The following is a 20581-nucleotide window of genomic DNA, read 5'->3' as shown; positions in this document are numbered from 1 at the left end:
GGGCTAATATAGCACCACCAGCACCAATGTAGTTGTTACTTTCTCCAAAGCCACACCTTGTTGCCCCAGCACTCCTCTTTCTCCAATAGTTCCATGGTTTCTCACCTTGTTGCCCCAGCACTCCTCTTTCTCCAATAGTTCCATGGTTTCTCACCTTGTTGCCCCAGCACTCCTCTTTCTCCAATAGTTCCATGGTTTCTCACCTTGTTGCCCCAGCACTCCTCTTTCTCCAATAGTTCCATGGTTTCTCACCTTGTTGCCCCAGCACTCCTCTTTCTCCAATAGTTCCATGGTTTCCTGGCTCTCCATCAGGACCCACAGGGCCATCAGGACCTGTTCTTCCTGGAAAGCCCAGGGGCCCATTTCGCCCTGAAACACAGATTGATTGATTGATTGATTGATTGATTGATTGATACTTTATTTTTTACGTATGCACAGTACAGTGAAATGACTACTGAGTCGATCAAAATTTCATACGATATGAAGATTTTTTTTTTTTTATATCTAAAAATAATATGTTTACAAGACTATAGCCTTACAGCTGCCTTACAATTTAGGCATTTAGCAGACGCTCTTAATCCAGAGCGATTTACATTAAGCAAGAACAAAAAGCATGGCAATACATCACATACATAAAAAGTAGTACATACATGAAACATGCGTAAGCTAAGAACGTAACAGTGGAATATCTATATAATGAAACTATACATATAAACTATACATAATATATAGTACTATACTATGCTATACATATGTACTCTGAAGTGCTATACTACATACAATGCAATTCTAGTGCTGTCTACATAACATGCTATAAGTCTACAAAAAGTGCTATCTAAGGGGGCCTTACAGTTTATATTCCACAGACAAACAAACAATTCTCAAATAACAATGGATATTAATAATCCCTCACGACAATGGGATTGCACTATTCAGCAAGAAAGACTACATCTGACTGATGATTCAGACTGTGATTGTTAACAGAGCTAGGTTGACTTGGTTAGCAAATGGAACTGTTTACCGGTAATTCACTGAAAATTAAATAGGATTTTTTTTTTTTTTGGCCTATCACTTTGGACACTTTCTTTACCTTGTAGTCCCTCTGCTCCACTGGGCCCTGGAGGTCCGGGGGAGCCGGGCTCACCAGGTAAACCAGGGCAGCCTTCGGGTCCAGGGGAAGCGAGTCGTCGTGGAGGTTGCACTACGCAACCTCTCTCTCCTTTAGGTCCTGGAGGTCCAGCCAACAGCACAAAATAAATAAATGATACCGTGTTAAATCAATCAAAAACACTATACATAGCATTTTAGTGCTTCACATAATATAAAATAATCAAACAAATACTTATGAAATAATCAATCAAGACATGAACAGTGAGATAAACACAAGAACCAACTCACAGCACCATTATTGTAGACGGCAAGAAACAGCACAGTCAAATAAAATATGGCACAGTATAGCGCTTTGTGCCCTGGCCATTCTTCATCTTTTTACAGATTATGAGAAGCCTTCAAAATGGTGTGTCATATCCACATGAAAGAAGATATGCTTATTTGAATAAGGTTAATGGTAGGGTAAGTGATTGTCTTTGGTTAAAATAAGTATTAAAAAGCTCTATATTGTCTATTGTGCTAGAGTGTTTGTTCAGTAACTCCATGTCTCTCCAACTTTCAACTTTGTCAGTCGCTCCTTCGATTTTTCAAAAATAGCAGACCTACAAGCTCGTAGCGCGCCACTCGGTGGCGCGCTATGAGCTTGTAGATCTGCTATTTTTCAATAGCTAAAGCATAACATAATGCTAACACCAAAAGGGGTTCCCGCCCCAAAAAGCATGTTCTGCTATTTCTCAATCAGGATAGAGAATGCAGTCAGGAATCAGGATACAGTGGAATTGGAAGTGATGACACAACGAAATGAGCAGACAACGTTGGAACTAGAACACTATAAAAACAATAAACTGATAAATGGCTACTTTCTCCTGACTGGCTGACATTTTGTCACCTATACCTGGAAGTGTATTTTCTGTTTATTAAAGAGTTGGAGAGACCCCTGTTAGTGAACAAACTATAGCAATGATTACTATCAGAATACAGTGATTTAAAGTAACCTTTTAACATTTTTTGTTTAAAAAATCACTTACACTACCTTTAAACCTCTGACAATTATATGTAATTGTTTATATTATGCAACGCTGAAAGTAAAGTATATTATAGCCAATCTCTGGTATTGACAATAGAAATGTGTTTTAAAAAGCTTTGAAACAGCTCAAGTTATTCAATAAATCAAATATGATACATTTACAATTATTATTCAAAAGGGACTTTTGTGTATGAGACAAATATGCTACTGTTTTTAATGGTCAAATTCAGTTTATTCTACAACTTTACAACTTCAACTCTGCATAAGGTCTTCATAGAATTGTCACCCTTTCTTTAAAAAAAAAAAGAAATTCTCATGAACTCTATACTCAAATACAATTTGAATCTTTTTTTCCAAATATTTCAAACAAAGTTAAAATGACTTATTTAAACTATTTAAACTGTTTAAATGCACTGACCAGGAGCTCCAGGAAGACCCTTGACTCCATCCCTCCCAGAGGGGCCACATGTTCCTGTGGAGCCACGATGACCAGGTAACCCCATCACACCTGGAGCTCCTCGCTCACCTGGCGCACGCACGCACGCACACACGCACGCACGCACGCACGCACACGCACACGCACGCACACACACACACACACACACACACACACACACACACACACACACACACACACACACACACACACATTTCTTCATATATATTGCTTGCAGGATCTCTACTAGATGTTTGTTTGTTCTAGGATACTGCCTATGAATTTCTCAGATGCATAGTTTCACATAAATCTAAAGCATAAACACAAAAGATACATTTAACATATTAACACTTTAATTGCCCGGAACTATTTAATCCATTACATTCATGCGCCCAGTCGATTTATAAACACGGACGCCTTTTCCGGACGGACCGGCCGGAAGTTCATAATGTTGTGTAGCAGCTAACAATAGCCACAGCACTTTAGAATCGATCGACAACAACGGGAGACAAGAATAAATCTATCGAGACTAGCGACTGGACCGCGGAGCGCCGTCTAACACAGGATTATTTTTCAGAAAAAGACGGGATGATTTAGATCGCGATTTATGAACGTTTTAAGATTTTCGTTTTCATCAGCTAAACAGAGGAGGGAGTTTTTTGATGACGTCTCAGTCTTGCGCGTCACCGAGGAGAGCCCAGCAGGCGCGCCTGGGCTATACAGCCAGGCGATCTGTTCTCGTATCAATAAACTTCGTCTTTAGGACAATACTTCGTCCTGAGCGTCGGGCGTTACTAATAGAAAGGACAAAGAACTTCGTCCTGGGCGATTAATCTGTTAACATGACTTCACATATTACATTTACAGGGTCAAGGTTAACCATATATTAGGGCTTTAAGCAACTAGTCGGCTATTCAACTAGTCGACTAGTAAATCCACTAGTCGACCTTGTTGGTACTAGTTGACTAGTTGATACGATTATTATTTTTTTGTGATTTTGTAGGCCTCAAGATCAGGTACATTATAGTTATAGTCACCAATGTACACAGTTTTTAAATGTACAAATATTTATTTTTACATAATAGATTGTTAAACAACTAGTCGACTAATAAACTAGGCAACTAGTCAACTAGTGAAAATGACTAGAAGTGAATGCCCTACCATATATTTGACATGTTTCTGTGTTCGTCTCACCTTTGGCCCCTGGTAGTCCAGCAATACCAGGCAGACCGGAGGCTCCGAGAGCCCCCTTCGCCCCCTTCAGTCCTGGGAAGCCGGGCATCCCATCGTCCCCCTCGTCTCCCGGGACCGGCAGGTTGGGCCCAGCAGGGCCACACCCACCATGGAGACCTGCAAAACACCACATCACGTTAGTTGTCATTAATTAATGCTGCTTTTCTTTTTCTTTTTTTAAGCCATTTAGATTTGCGCCGCATGTTCACGAATTTTCAAAAATAGCAGACCTACAAGCTCGAGCTATGAGCTTGTAGATCTGCTATTTTTCAATAGCTAAAGTATAACATAATGCTTGAAACACCAAAAGGGGTTCCCGCCCAAAATGGCTTTTATGCCTTTATTGATAGATACAAGTGAAGAATGACAGGAAAGAGAGAGAGAGAGCGAGAGAGAGAAGGGGAGAGACACGCAGCAAAGGTCGTCATGAACGGGACCCGAACACGCGACGCACTGTCAAGGCCAGAGCCTATATGTGGCAGGCCTAGTACCAGAACCCTTGACTGCTGGTCTTCTATATTTCCAGAACGTCAATTACAGCACGTTTTCGGCGCTCACAATGGCAAATAAATATATACAGTATGTGATGGAGCATGTGAGGGAGACAAACTCACAGAATAACTAGAAAAAGTGCCCTTCTGGGCACAGGTCTCCACCAGGAGGATAGGAGTGTGTGTGATGTTTGGCAAAATGTTTAGGAGTAATATAAACATGTTTTTTTGTTTGTTTGTTTCTTGCAACAATTTTCTTCATTTTGTTGAGGAAATGCAGAGCCAGATCACTCATAGCATCTCTAAGGATAGAATTCTGGATGAGAAGGACATGTGCAGCATTTTGTACAAAACGGGCTACTCCTGAGAACTTTGGATGGCAATCTTAGCTAATCAGTGTAGAATCTGAGAAATCCAACAGGCTCGTCTTGATCACATGACTACAGAGATCATGTGTACCGATTTGCGTGAGATTTGGATGAAATCTGTGCGACTAACATAAACAATGTGTTTTGCAGAAATCGGCCTCATGGTGGCGCTATAACCGGCAGATGTGGAGGGATGCAGGGAAAATGTTTTTCCATGGCCTCTAGGGAGTGCACAATGCACATACATAAGTTGTCGATGCAGTTATAGGTAAAAACAGGAATTGGCCTGTTATAGCGCCACCATGAGGCTGATTTGGGAAAACAAATGTGGCATGTCATCCTCGGCCTAGTGGAAATGTGCGTGTATAATTTCATGGAAATTGGACATTGTGTTTGTGATTTGTGGCATTTTGTTCGAAACGGACCAATAATGTGAGTTTTGGAAGCCAATCTTAGCCAATCAGGATGGAAGATGGGGAATTGTGCAGATCTGTGTTGATCACATGACTATGGAGATAGTGTATACCGAATTGTGTGATGTATGGATAAAATGTGTACGAGTTATCTACAGAATTGTGTTTTGCCTAAATCGGCCTCATGGTGGCGCTATAACAGGCCGTTGAGGAATATTTGGGGCTGAGGTTTGTCGTTGGCATCCAGGGAGTGTGTGTGCAAAGTTTGGCATAGATCGGGCCAACGGTGCCGGAGATTAGCTGATAACGGACGGACGGAAGGACGGACGGAAGGACACACACACACACACACGGACGGAGTGCAAAACATACTCTCTCCCCATGCCTTCGGCCTGGTGGAGACAATAACTGTCCGCTTTGAAATGAAAATTCACTTGAGATTTCCTTTTAATTTAAAACTGTATGCACGCGAGCGAGGACACGCACGCACGCGCGCACACACACACACACACACACACACACACACACACACACACACACACACACACACACACACACACACACACACACACACACACACACACACACACACACACACACAGCAGTGCTACCTTTGGGTCCATCAGCTCCAGTGAAGCCTTCTTCTCCTGTTTCACCTGGCAGCACCATTTTACAGTCCACACCTGGATAACCTGGATATCCAGTTGCACCTGGAGGACCTGCAGATGGACAGACAGACAGACAGACAGACAGACAGGCAGGCAGGGGGACAGGGAGATAGATGGACAGACAGACAGGCAGGCAGGCAGGGAGACAGATGGACAGACAGGCAGGCAGGCGGGGAGATAGATGGACAGGCAGGTATGGAGACAGATGGACAGACAGACAGGCAGGGAGACAGATGGACAGACAGACAGGCAGGCAGAGAGACAGATGGACAGACAGACAGGCAGGGAGATAGATGGACAGACAGACAGACAGACAGACAGACAGACAGGCAGGGAGATAGATGGACAGACAGACAGGCATGGAGACAGATGGACAGACAGACAGACAGGCAGGGAGACAGATGGACAGACAGACAGGCATGGAGACAGATGGACAGACAGACAGACAGGCAGGGAGACAGATGGACAGACAGACAGGCAGGGAAACAGATGGACAGACAGACAGGCAGGGAGACAGATGGACAGGCAGGGAGACAGATGGACAGACAGACAGGCAGGGAGATAGATGGACAGACAGACAGGCAGGGAGACAGATGGACAGACAGACAGGCAGGGAGACAGATGGACAGACATAAATGGTGACTAAAGGTGACTCCAGACCGAGGAAACTTGTCCAGACTAGTCAAAGACTACTTAAAACTCTCATATTGCAACAGACTAGCATTTTTTTATCTGCACAAAGATAGTCTGCCGACGGAAGATTATTTTCCACCATGCAAATTGCAGAAAGTGCTGGTTTGCAGTGTTGCCAGGTCTGCTTATTATATGCGACTTTGCGCTAGTTGTCCTGTAACATAGCTTAATATTCATAGTTGCCTGTTGCTTTATAGTTTGGGCTTATTTCTGAAGTGTAGTTGCTTATTTGGGCTTGCTTTCATGATTCATTTAAAAAATAGCTGATGTAATAGGGCTCAAGTAGTGAAACTGGTTGCTTCTTTTGGATTTGTTTTCCTAGACCTTGACGCTTGTATCACTCACAGAATCTGGCAACACGCTTCACACCAAAACAAACAAAGATAGCATAATTTTCGCTAGTCTTGCTTTGGAGTTGATTTGGAGAATTGTTGTAGTAATAACTAGAACGTATCTAACCAGAATACCTAGTAAATTGTGCATAGCAGTATAAGGACATTGTTATGAAATAGTTATAGTACCTGTGAGTCCTAACTGGCCTTTGGATCCTCGGCTCCCGGGCTGGGACGGGCCCTGTGAGCCCGGAGAGCCTCTTGGGCCTTGGTCACCCTTAGCCCCTGAAGGGCCAGGAGAGCCTAGTATACCTGGACCTATAGAGACAGGTAGACAGGCAGGTGGACCAGCCACATGTTCAGTCATTTTGTGTTTTTTTTTTGTAAAGGAAAGTGTTTTTTAGGTTGTAAAGAATTGTGTCAGTGTTGGTGCTCCGCACGCACGCACGCACGCACGCACGTACGCACACACACACACACACACACACACACACACACACACACACACACACACACACACACACACACACACACACACACACACACACACATTGGTGAACCATGACAATAAAACATTTCATTCTGTGTTCTATGTTTTATAGTCATGATTCACCAGGAGCCTGGCTGGATGGCTTAATTGGCTCCAGGCTATATACAATTTAACTTTTATACAATTTATATACAGTTTGCCTTACACACATTCTACCATGACACAGGCATTTTGTCCCATAATCAAAATACTGTGTTTGTGTGTGCGCGTGCGTGCGTGCGTGCGTGTGTGTGTGTGTGTGTGTGCGTGCGTGCGTGCGTGTTCACCTCTTGCTCCCATCTCTCCCTTCACTCCCTTCAATCCATCCAGTCCATGAAGTCCTAATGGACCTGGAGGACCTGAAAAAAACATAGACAATACTTTATGTTAATATAGATTCATTCATATTTATCATGGATGTACCAATTCTTTACTTGTCCTGGGTTAGAGATGCACCAAAAGGCATACAGTAATAAGGTACTCTGAACCCCGGGTACAGGGGCTATTCTGACAATGGGTACAACAACCACAGACGAAAAACAGTTTAAGTCCAAATTTCAGACTGACCCCTCCACGAAAAGGCCTCGTTGTCCTGAACCCTTATCTATCATTTATATATTATGGATCAATAGTGTGGACTTGGACTGTTATTCGTCTGTGGTACTCATTTATTGCATAACCGGAAATGCATGCGTTCCCAAAGAGCATGCGTTCCCAAAGAGCATGCGTTCCCAAAGAGCATGCGTTCCCAAAGGGCATGCGTTCCCAAAGAGCATGCGTTCCCAAAGAGCATGCGTTCCCAAAGAGCATGCGTTCCCAAAGAGCATGCGTTCCCATAGAGCATGCGTTCCCATAGAGCATGCGTTCCCATAGAGCATGCGTTCCCATAGAGCATGCGTTCCCATAGAGCATGCGTTCCCAAAGGGCATTCGTTCCCATAGAGCATGCGATCCTAACGGGCATGCGTTCCCAAAGGGCATGCGTTCCCAAAGAGCATGCGTTCCCAAAGAGCATGCGTTCCCAACAGGGACTATTCCCAGTGGGCTTGGTGTTGCGAGGAACACATATGCAGGAATCCCTAATGAGTGGCAAAAAAACGACTTTCTGGCCTTGACAGATAGCCCATACTGTACATCCAAACAGAAAAGTCCTATTTGGTTGCATTAAACTCACTTTGCCACTTGATTTGCCACTCAATTTGCCACTCACTTTATACATGTATAGGTTTGTTTGTTTGTTTGTCATGTTTATTTCGAATATGCCAATAAAACAGAAACAATTATTTGCATTTCGCATCACAAAGAAAAAAACAATTAAAATAAATAGATTCAAATATAGCAAGAAGAAATAAAAGGAAAAGAAAAAAGACAAAGAAAGAAATCTAAGCATATCCGAAAAGGAGTGAGAAGCAGTAAAACGTATAAACTCCCACCCCTCTGTAACTGAAATTACTCGCTGGATTCTGTGCTTCAGGTTAAGCTACTCTTCTAAGAAAAGTTCACTTATGTACAAAAGTAATACAAGGTGACAGACAGACCTATAATAATAACTATAATAACCGCCTATAATAAGACGCCTGAGGGCGAGAAGCGACCTCGCCCTTTTGGGCATCCGCCTCGTTGACGGCAGACTGCTGGGCGAGCGTAATAATAATAATAATAATAATAGTAATAATAATAATAATAATAATAATAATAATAATAACCACCTCTTAGGCCTTGTCTTCCCGGTTCTCCATTGGGTCCAGTTTGACCTTTCAGACCTTTCTGACCTTCAGAACCAGTTTTACCACTGGGGCCTGGGGGTCCGGAAACTCCTAAAACAGAGACAATACAAATAAAAAACAACAACAACAACAACAATAATAATAATAATAATAATAATAATAGTAGTAGTAGTACCGTTAGGTCCTGGGTCTCCATGGGAACCAGGGGCACCAACACAACCTCGGGCTCCAAAATAACCAGGAGGACCAGGTTCTCCAGCGTCTCCCTGGAGTCCAGGGAAACCTAGACAAAACACAAAGCAGCGTCTCTAGTTAACACATAATGGGCTCCATTTTCGTTTGAGCTTTCTAAATACAGTATTTGGGGATTTAGCAGTGGGGAAGGGGTGTTCCCCCACTAAAGGATTTAGCAGTGGGGAAGGGGTGTTCCCCCACTAAAGGATTTAGCAGTGGGGAAGGGGTGTTCCCCCACTAAAGGATTTAGCAGTGGGGAAGGGGTGTTCCCTCACTAAAGGATTTAGCAGTGGGGAAGGGGTGTTCCCCCACTAAAGGATTTAGCAGTGGGGAAGGGGTGTTCCCCCACTAAAGGATTTAGCAGTGGGGAAGGGGTGTTCCCCCACTAAAGGATTTAGCAGTGGGGAAGGGGTGTTCCCCCACTAAAGGATTTAGCAGTGGGGAAGGGGTGTTCCCCCACTAAAGGATTTAGCAGTGGGGAAGGGGTGTTCCCCCACTAAAGGATTTAGCAGTGGGGAAGGGGTGTTCCCCCACTAAAGGATTTAGCAGTGGGGATGGGGTGTTCCCCCACTAAAGGATTTAGCAGTGGGGAAGGGGTGTTCCCCCACTAAAGGATTTAGCAGTGGGGAAGGGGTGTTCCCCCACTAAAGTTGGTATTTTGGTTACCTGTCTAAATCCCTAAAACACCTCCGTTAATTAAATTTACCGACAAAGTCATCAATAGGCCGGATTAATCGCAAAAAAATATAGTTGTAGTTCATTTTATTTGTATTAACATATGAATGTTGTTGTTGTGCTGCAGCTCTCACCAGGTGGTCCAGTATCTCCAGGAGACCCGGAGTCTCCACCTGACCCAGGAACACCAACAGACTCTCCTCTATCGCCTGCATTTAAGAACAAGAGAAAGGTGCAGTTTAATGACAGCTCATATAAACAGACTACCAAAGTTTCATAATGGTAAAAGTGTGAGTATTATTTGTTTTGTCCTACCTTTAAGCCCAGTGAATCCTGGGAAACCAGGTACCCCAAATGTCCCAGTGATTCCTGGGTCACCCTGCAATCAGAACATACAATTACAGTACATTTTAACCCATTTTTTGCCCAAGACGTCTGCACACGTCCTAATGGAGTATACCAGGGGGTGCCCAAGACGTCTGCACACGTCTTAATGGAGTATACCAGGGGGTGCCCAAGACGTCTGCACACGTCTTAATGGAGTATACCAGGGGGTGCCCAAGACGTCTGCACACGTCTTAATGGAGTATACCAGGGGGTGCCCAAGACGTCTGCACACGTCTTAATGGAGTATACCAGGGGGTGCCCAAGACGTCTGCACACGTCTTAATGGAGTATACCAGGGGGTGCCCAAGACGTCTGCACACGTCTTAATGGAGTATACCAGGGGGTGCCCAAGACGTCTGCACACGTCTTAATGGAGTATACCAGGGGGTGCCCATGACGTCTGTACACGTCTTAGTTACAATATCGTTAGACCCCTATCTGATCAATTCACCTCAGTCAGAACAGGGAAGCTAGGGTTCATGTATTTAATCCTTGATAAACGTTTCACTCTGTCACATCTTTGAGACGGTTTGTGCCACACTGACAACTATAGTGGCCGATTGTGGCAGCAGCATATTGTCTCATTAAACACAAAAAGAAGATTGATGTTCCACCTGATCTCCATTTTCTCCTGGGAAGCCGATGATCCCTTTGAGTCCAGGAGGTCCAGGTCGGCCCGGGTCTCCATGCTTCCCACAGGTCCCTGGTGATCCTCTGACGCCCGCCTCTATGCCCGAGGGCCCGTTGAGTCCAGGGTACCCCGGATTGCCTTTATGTCCTACTGCCCCCTTATTCCCTGAAGGAAAAGTTACCATATTCAGCATAATCACTATTTACGCCATATTTGATACTTTGTCTTATGACAATGTAAGACATAACGTGTGTCAGGATCTGCTTTCCGTGTGTTGTTTCTGTAGTGTTCTTCAATTGTATTCCCCAGCCAATCCATGTGTTGATTGATTTGAGTTCACCTGTGTCAACTCGACTCAACTCAAACTGTATTTATATAGCACGTATCACAACGACCAATGGTCGACCAAAGGGCTGGTGTCCTGTTACTCTTGTCTTATTTAAGCCCTGTGTTTGGTTGTGTTCTTTGTTGGATTATTGTCGTGTAAACCAAGATCCAAGTCTGTTTGTTAGATGGTGCTGCTCCTGCAAACCTCTGTTAAATAAACTTCCTACCACGAGATTCTAACTTCCTCGCATTTGGGTCCTACTTGAAATAAATCTTGACAATGTTTGGAAACATTTTGGACTTTTTAAAAGAACAATGACATGCCCAAAATATTGACACTAGGTTTAATGTGGTTAAAGGGGAACTTAAGAGATATTCCAAATCATGGAGATTCATTCTTTTTCACTGGGAGAACAGCAGCCTTGGCCTATTACTTACAATAAACATGACATCCAATCATACCCAAATATGAATTCCCTCTATTCACACGTCCAAAAACGGCTTTCACTTCAGCCCATAGCGAACAATCTTATCTTACTGTCCTACTATGTTCTTTGCAAATGTGTATAATATGACATTTCTATTCAAATACAAATTGGATTATTGTAGTTTAACCTTAATATTGTTCACTATAGAGCACTGAAGTCTGACGTCAAATCGGTAGAGGGCGCAAATCCACAGGTTCATGTACTTTTTATTTGCATTGTAATCCCCATAGGGGGATTTTAGAAAGCCTCGCTTGCTCTCGTACACTGAGGACGCTTCGCTCCGCTGCTCTCGCCTATGCTTGCATTCTTCAACTGATATCAATGTTTTATTTTTCTTTGAGAAACTACAAGTGGATCCTCGTTACTTGTAAACCGATGGGACTGTATTTCTTCTATAGAACGAAGCTTTTGCCATACTGCAAAATACTCTTTTTTTTACCTCCAGTGAATGGGTACGTGGCACATAGCTATAGCTAACTAGCACTGGATACTTGGCAAATAGCCAGCACCGCGATGTTCCCTGTCATATCTTCAAAGGACTTTCAGAAACTGCTTCAAAAGATTGCAGTGCTCGAAGCGGAATTACACTATTTAAAAGTTAATTTGGAAGTAAAACAACAACATGGGAATCAGGAGAACCGCACGCAGGATAAGACATTCGCCTGGAGTTCTCTCGGCGCAAGGCCAAAGGACATGAAAGGACGAAAAACTGGGGGTGTCTCCCCCCCGGTATATCCACTGTGATTACAAACAGAGAGAACGGCGTACAGGACTTGAAAGGACGACTAACTGGAAGAGCTCAGAGCCCCGATAAGACCAGCTGGCCTACGCTACCAGCCCGACTCAGAGCCTCGTCCACCCCCCTTCAAAATGGGAAAACTGTGAAAGCCAGATCAAAAATCATATCTCCCCATATGGAGAATGTGCAGGTGGCTAACAGATTCAGCCCACTGCTCCAGATGAATGACAGAGATATCGCCACACCAAGCAGGGTAAGAATCAACATCACAGAAAATGAAAGGCGAGCTAATGGAGACCAAATTAATGAATTCCTGATTGTTGGTGATCAGGCTGTGAAATATGTTAAAAGTAACAAAAAGAGAAAAGCAAAAGTTCTATGCTTTCCCAAAGACACAGTCTCTGATTTGAATGACAGAATCTCTGATGTTGTTGCTGCACACCCTATGGTGAAAACACTGATACTGCACATCGGTACACGTGATACAGAAAAACAACAGTCAGAAATCCTAAAAAATGATTTCAGAGCCCTATTCCACACCCTCAGCTCCCTAGATTTAGACGTGTGGATCAGCGGGCCACTACCTCCGATGACTGGCTGTGAACGTTTCAGCAGACTGTATGCACTCAGCAAATGGCTCTCAACGGCATGCACAGAAGAATCATTCAATTTCATTGACAACTTCAATTTCTTCTTTGATCGTAGGCACCTCTTTGTTGACGGAATTCACCTAAACAAGCTGGGGGTTAAACTATTCTCCAGCAACTTGTTCCACAACATAGAATCAAGAGATAGCGCCCTAGCCAAAACAGATAATATTGTGGCGGCGGGTGCCAAGCTTCTCCCCCTCGCCAAGGATGTTCTCAAAACAAGGAATACCACAGATAGTGAACCCACAGCTCCTCCTGGTGGAGAAGTCAAATCAAGTGAACACACAACTCCTCCTGATGTGCTCTGGACTGATGCAGAAGAGTGGTCCTCCTCTGATGGAGAAGAGGAAGTGCATCCCCCCTGGTATATCTGCATCTGCTGTGACTACATAGAGCGTGATGCATGGTCCCCTGGTGATGCATGGCCCCCTGAAAAACTCACCCCCTATGAACTCACCCCCTATGAAGTCACCCCCGATGAAGCATGGCCCCCTAAAAAACTCACTATCCCCTATGAAGTCTATGAAGTCTATGACTATGGTGGAGAAAAACGCACAGAGCGTGAAGTCACAGCGCCCCCTGGTGGAGTAAAACGCACAGAGCGTAAAGTCACAGCGCCCCCTGGTGGAGAAAAACGCACAGAGCGTAAAGTCACAGCGCCCCCTGGTGGAGAAAAACGCACAGAGCGTAAAGTCACTGCGCCCCCTGGTGGAGAAAAACTCACAGGGCGTAAAGTCACAGCGCCCCCTGGTGGAGAAAAACGCACAGGGTGTGAAGTCACAGCGCCCCCTGGTGGAGAAAAACTCACAGGGCGTGAAGTCACAGCGCCCCCTGGTGGAGAAAAACGCACAGAGCGTGGAGTCACAGCGCCCCCTGGTGGAGAAAAACTCACAGAGCGTGAAGTCACAGCGCCCCCTGGTGGAGGAAAACTCACAGAGCGTGGAGTCACAGCGCCCCCTGGTGGAGATAAACTCACAGAGCGTGAAGTCACAGGGTCCACTGGTGGAGAGGATACTGAGGCCGCCGAGAGGTCCATCAATGACAGTCACCTCAAATTCACTCCGGGCATGATGGACCTGATAAACGCTGGAATAAGGCTGACTGAGGCCGCCGAGAGGTCCATCAATGACAGTCGAATGGAGGAATTTCAAACTCCTTCACCAATACATCACCTCAAATTCACTCCGGGCATGATGGACCTGATAAACGCTGGAGTAAGGCTGACCCCCCTTACCATACGGCCAGCCCAACAGCCCAAAATGCGAGAGGTAACATGGCCACAGGGAGAGATGGGAGAGGTACTATGGCCACAGGGAGAGATACCATGGCCAGAGTTAATCCCACGCTATATGCCACGCCCATATAGCCTAGAAAATACATTTGATCACTGATATGAACAGGGTCCATTATGCGTAGCAACAAACATGTATGGACCCCTTGCTTCTAGAAAGCCTGGTGTTTCAATCACCGTACAGGTTGAGGTTCACAACATTTCCACTGTTATTTCAAATAGATTGTCCAAGATAAGGAGTAGCCTGAAGAGAGAATGCTGCTTGGTTAATGTACCTCACAGGCATCACAGTCCCCAAAAATCTGATAACAAGCTAAACCTTGCCTTGTTTAACATCAGGTCATTAACAAATAAGTCCTCTTCTGTAAATGATATAATATGTAAAGAGAAGCTAGATATTATCTTTCTAACAGAGACATGGCTTGGCTCGGATGGAGCTGTTCTCCTAGCGCCAGCCTGTCCCGCAAACTACAGTTTCATCCACTCTGTTCGCGAGGCTAAGAAAGGAGGTGGACTGGCAATCATTTTTTCAGACACTTTAAAATTCAAGGCTCTGACTCTCGGCAGCTTTTCATCCTTTGAATACCAGGCCACAATACTGCAGGGTCAGTCCTCTATCCCAATGATCAGCATTTATCGTCCTCCAAAGTGCAGCAAAGCTGTATTTCTAACAGAAATATCAGAACTTTTATCTATCTGTTCCACTAACTATGACAGAACTCTTATCTCGGGCGATCTTAATCTACACCTGGACGATGCTTCAAATGCGGTGGCTCTGGGTTTCTTAGAGTTATTGCACTCCTTTGAGTTCATCCAACATGTTGTTGGGCCTACACATAAACAGGGGCACACTCTGGACCTGGTGATTTCGAGAGGTCTGAACATCACTGTTGAAAGGACTATTGAAATGCCTGAGCTATCAGACCACTATTTGCTGTGTTTTAATATGACTGTCTCTGATCTAGAGAAAAACATCACTGAATATACTATAAAAAAGCGTTTTTTTAGCTCATCTGCAGCCAACGAGTTCTCTCGTCATCTGGGCCCCCCCCTATCTGATACTCCCCCAGTGAATGATATGGTCCAAATGTTTAATCTTAAACTAGAGTCAGCTCTTGACATAGTGGCTCCTATGAAAACTAAAAAGAAACAGAACACCAGAGTAACACCCTGGATAAATGAGCATACACGTTCACTGAAGCAAGATTGTCGTAGAGCTGAGCGAGCTTGGAGAAAAAACAAACTCACCATCCACCTAGAGATTCTTAAAAAGTCAACAGTCACCTATAACAAAGCCCTGCGTCTGGCAAGGCAGGCTTATTTCTCTGGCATTATTAATGAGAACAAGAAAAATGCCAGAGTCTTATTCTCTACCATTGAACGACTTTTAAACCCCCCCCAGTCCTACAAGCAGTCGTTCCCGGCCTCTAAAGCTAAGTGTAATGAGTTTGCATGCTTTTTTGATAACAAAATTTGTAACATTAGAGCTGATATTATGAATGGTGCTGCTGCTAGCTCAAGCCCTCAAACAGCAGCTAATGGTGCCAGGGTTGATCTCTCCAGGGGGAGCCTATTGTCTTTCTGTACAATTGATGAAGACGAACTCCGAAAAACCATATCTCAGATGACATCATCCTCCTGTTCATTGGACACAATTCCCACCACCTTTCTCAAAGAGGTTTTAGACAGTGTGATTGGAGATATCCTAAAAATTGTAAACAGCTCTCTACAATCAGGCGTCTTTCCAGACTCACTGAAGACGGCTGTAGTTAGGCCCTTACTCAAGAAACACAATCTTGATCCCTCTGTGCTGGGTAACTACCGACCCATTTCTAATCTGCCCTTTCTGGGCAAGGTTTTAGAAAAATGCATCTTTCATCAATTGGATGTGTTTCTACAGAACAACAATGTGCATAACAAATTCCAATCTGGCTTTAGGAAAGGCCACAGCACAGAAACAGCACTTGTAAAAGTAATGAATGATCTTAGGGTGTCTGCTGACAAGAAACATGTTTCCGTTCTTTTACTTCTAGATCTAACGGCTGCATTTGACACGATTGACCATTCAATTTTAATACAGCGTCTGGAGCACTGGGTAGGCCTGTCTGGCACGGCCCTGTCCTGGTTTTCCTCCTACCTAACAAACAGAAGCTATTTTGTCAATCTAGCTGAGTTTGACTCAGACAAACACAACATCAGTTCTGGTATTCCACAGGGCTCAATTCTTGGTCCTCTGTTATTCTCCCTGTACATACTGCCATTGGGAGAACTCATTACCAATCACGGAGTCAATTTTCATTTCTATGCTGATGATACCCAACTATATCTTTCTGTAGATCCAGATGATCTCTGTGCCTTAGACCCGCTGTTGACCTGTCTGTCTAGCATTAAATGCTGGATGAGTGAGAACTTTCTCAAGCTAAATGAGGATAAGACAGAAGTTCTCATAATCGGTTCTAGTGAGCAGAAAGAATCGATAAAAAGCAGACTTGGCAACCTGACTGTAGAAAGTAACAGTACAGTAAAGAACTTGGGGATCACTATTGATTCTGAACTGAATTTTAATTCACACATTAATCATGTTACCAAGATTGCCTTTTTTCATCTTAGAAATATTGCACGAATCAGAGCCTATTTGTCACTGGACGATGCAAAAACGCTAATCCACGCCTTTGTTTTTTCTCGGCTTGATTACTGCAATGCACTTTTTTCTGGATTGCCTAAGAAATCAACTGACAGATTACAACTTGTCCAAAATGCAGCAGCCAGAGTCTTAACTAGAACTAAGATGAGAGAACATATTACTCCAGTCTTGGCCTCATTGCACTGGCTTCCGGTTGTTTTTAGGATTGATTTTAAAATTCTTTTACTTGTTTATAAAGCTCTCAATGGTCTCGCACCTTCCTACCTACATGACTGCCTGCCGAAATATGTCCCAAACCGCCCCCTAAGGTCTTCCACTGCTGGCCTGCTCGCTTTGCCTAAAAAAATGGCAACTAAAAAATACGGGGAAGCAGCTTTTTGCTTCTACGGGCCAACGGCGTGGAACAAACTCCCACTGTACCTTCGACAGGCAGCCTCTGTAGACATTTTTAAAGCTCAGCTCAAGACCCACTTTTACACCCTTGCTTTTAATTGATTTATCTGTCTTTTTTTTAAAATGTTATTCATGTCCTCACTGTATTGTTTATGCCTTGCCTTTCTTTTCTTTTTTGTGTAAAGCACTTTGAGCTGCATTTCATGTCATGAAAGGTGCTATACAAATAAAGTTTTATTATTATTATTATTATATAAGAACTGTGTTTGAAAAAATAAACATGTCATCCAGGCCGTTACACTCATATGGATATGAAGAATCAACTGACTGAGAGAAAATGCTATTGTTACTGCTACTGAATTAGTTACATTTTCGCTAGAAACAGACTGTATCATATGAGTGACTGACTGTCATAAACGATACAGAGACAACCTCCCTGACAATAACGCAGAGACAGCTTGTTTATTTTTGGACCACAATGCTTATATGAGACGATTTTAAGATGAGCCCACCCATTTTATTCTCCATAGAGAAATTACAGGGGAATCGAGGGGACGAGCGAGTGACGTCAGGACTTCGTTGCTCTATATGCAACCACATAACACAAGGTACTCTTCTTGACTCACTGTTCATTACTTAAAACCAGGAATGCCTCAATTTGGAAAAATGTGTTGTGTTGTCTCACCTCGTGGTCCTGTCAAGCCTGGAAGACCATGAAGTCCCGCGGGACCAGACTCTCCTTTGATGGGGACCCCAAACGTCTCTCCCAGGGCGCCTGGGACCCCTCGCCCACCTGGGATGAACACAGTGAGATACAAATACTACTAAAACACAAGTGTTAGTAGTACTACACTAGCACCGGTACAGTAGTAATACACTAGCAGTACACTACTAGTATTATTAGCAGTAAACTGTTATTGGTATTACACTAGTATTGGTATAAACGCACAAGTCTTTAGACTAGAAGCACCCTAGTATTAGTAGTACAACAGTGGTATTGGTCAGTGGAGTGGAGCAGGGAAAATGCCGCTCCACACTTCATGGGGCTGTTTTTATACGTATCACGCCCACTCCACTCTGCTCGTATGGTCTGGGGTTGGAAGGGAGGGGGAGGGGGGGACGGGAAGGGACAAGGCCAGGGAAAGCGCATGGGCAGCCACGGTTTAAAAAATAAAAAATAAAAAAAACTGGCCAACGGGCCCACCGACGGCCGGCAATCACCACCCCAGCCCCCAATGACGCGTTTATCCCCGGCGGCCGGGGGGCATTCAGTCTCCCTTGGGGGGGTGGGGGGGGGACCCAGACACGACCTCCTGCGCCGGAAAAACGGGCAGTCCCCCGTTACGTTTTTCTCACTTTTACTGGTTTCTCACTTGTACTGTAACATATACCCATTATTGTTTCAGTGAGCGTTTGTCAGAACCTCTGTTTGCATTAGCTGTGAATGAATGTGTCTGCTTCCGTAACATGTCGTTAGTTCTGTCACAGTGTTTTATATATGAGTACTCAAGATTAAAAGGCGTACAGTACGTTTTCACTACGTTTTCACCGAAACATACATTTTATAACTATGCCAGTATTGGCACTATTAACCACTATTCCAGACAGTAAAATGCAGCTCTGTACCTTTCTGTCCTTTGTGTCCGTCTTCCCCAGGTAGACCTGATCGGCCATCATAGCCGTCCTCCCCCTTCCTCCCTGGTAAGCCAGTTATCCCGCTGGCCCCTGGTCCTCCTGGACACCCTTCTCTGCCCTGGGGTCCTGTCAAACCTACAGTACAGTACAGTACATACATTGATTGATTGATTTAACCCATTTAGACCTGACATCGAAATTTAAAAACCGTCTTCTAAATCATGACAGTGTTCTGAAATATAATGTTTTTATATCAGTGGTGCTCAATATTTTATGTCAATTATGTCTATTTTATATATAACTTATTATGGTACTAGTAGCAACCATTACTGCTCCTGCTGTGTATTTTACCTTCCGGCCCATTGGGCCCTGGCTGTCCAGGCTCTCCAGGGGAGCCTGGGACTCCTGGTTGTCCCGGGTATCCAGAGAACCCCGGGGTACCTGGTTTCCCCTCCGGACCCGGGGGTCCCATGCCAGGATACCCATCTTCCCCCTTGGGTCCCTTCTCCCCCCAAAAACCTAGACAAAAAAAGTACAACTCATTACATTACATTACATTACATTACATTACATTACAGTCATTTAGCAGACGCTTTTATCCAAAGCGACTTACAATAAGTGTATTCAACATAGGTAGGGAACACTACGATAATCCTACAAATCCTACAAATTCCACTGTAATAAACTAGAATTTCGCGGGCCTTCGGCCCGCTCATCCCAGAGTTGCGTTGCCCCGCGTTGCGATACAGAAGTCCACAGTGACACGCGTTGTATGCAGCTGTTTTGTGTTGTAGCGCGTGCGCTTGTGTGCGTGTAGTGTTGGTGTTGTTGTTCTTATCCATATATGCGCCTCGGTTCGTCCCGTTTGTTCCACGGCAGGTGTCGACGCAGTCGTTCGCGCAATGTTCGTGTTTGCATGATTTTAACTGTGTATGTAATCGCGGCGCTCTCCATCCAAGTTAGAATCAGTGTGCGGTGTGTTGTTGTTCTTCTTCTTCTACTTTTGTTTTCCGGCAGGCTGTTCAATGTGTGTGTGTGTGTGTGCGTGTGTGTGGCTGGCAAGCGTGTGTGTGTGTGTGTGTGTGTGTGTGTGTTGACATGTAGTAACGGATGGGTATTATTATTATGTGTTGTATTTTCACATCAAAGAAAGTGAATGTAAATGAAAATAAGCAGACATGAAACTGCTTTTTACTGTTTTTGTTTACTTACAATAAATAACTGTTTTTGGAGAGCAAAAGATGTTGAGAATGGAGCAGAACATACTGTAGTATATTTGTTGGGGGACCTTGACTGCATTATAGTAGGGCTACAATGTTTTGGATTGCGGATTGCAGTGACCCCACATTGTTTGTTCGGGAACAATATTTGTAGTTACAATGAGGGCGACATGAGGCGAAGGGAGAGAAACACTTCGCCTCTCTCCAGTCCGTGCGTATGGTGCTGGTACGGATCGCATCG

At 44.2% G+C, this 20581-nt stretch overlaps 1 protein-coding gene across 1 annotated transcript in view; it reads right to left on the bottom strand.

The window, feature by feature from the left end:
- Positions 1-20581, bottom strand: part of col4a4 (collagen, type IV, alpha 4) — a gene marked incomplete at its 5' end in the record, with an annotated part of 78834 nt that overhangs the window by 17676 nt on the left and 40577 nt on the right. Inside the window, 13 exons of the mRNA XM_079514870.1 lie at positions 253-369; positions 1091-1228; positions 2556-2663; positions 3768-3923; positions 7588-7659; positions 9009-9116; positions 9202-9309; positions 10070-10144; positions 10251-10314; positions 10937-11118; positions 18171-18278; positions 19112-19255; positions 19472-19639. Coding sequence (XP_079370996.1) covers positions 253-369; positions 1091-1228; positions 2556-2663; positions 3768-3923; positions 7588-7659; positions 9009-9116; positions 9202-9309; positions 10070-10144; positions 10251-10314; positions 10937-11118; positions 18171-18278; positions 19112-19255; positions 19472-19639 — 1548 coding nt within the window. The remainder of the gene's footprint in view (positions 1-252; positions 370-1090; positions 1229-2555; positions 2664-3767; positions 3924-7587; positions 7660-9008; positions 9117-9201; positions 9310-10069; positions 10145-10250; positions 10315-10936; positions 11119-18170; positions 18279-19111; positions 19256-19471; positions 19640-20581) is intronic.

This window comes from Electrona antarctica (genome assembly GCF_951216825.1).
Source record: "Electrona antarctica genome assembly, chromosome: 11".
Lineage (NCBI taxonomy): Eukaryota > Metazoa > Chordata > Actinopteri > Myctophiformes > Myctophidae > Electrona > Electrona antarctica.
Note: the sequence above shows the minus strand (reverse complement) of the source record. Positions and strands in the feature narration are given on the sequence as shown.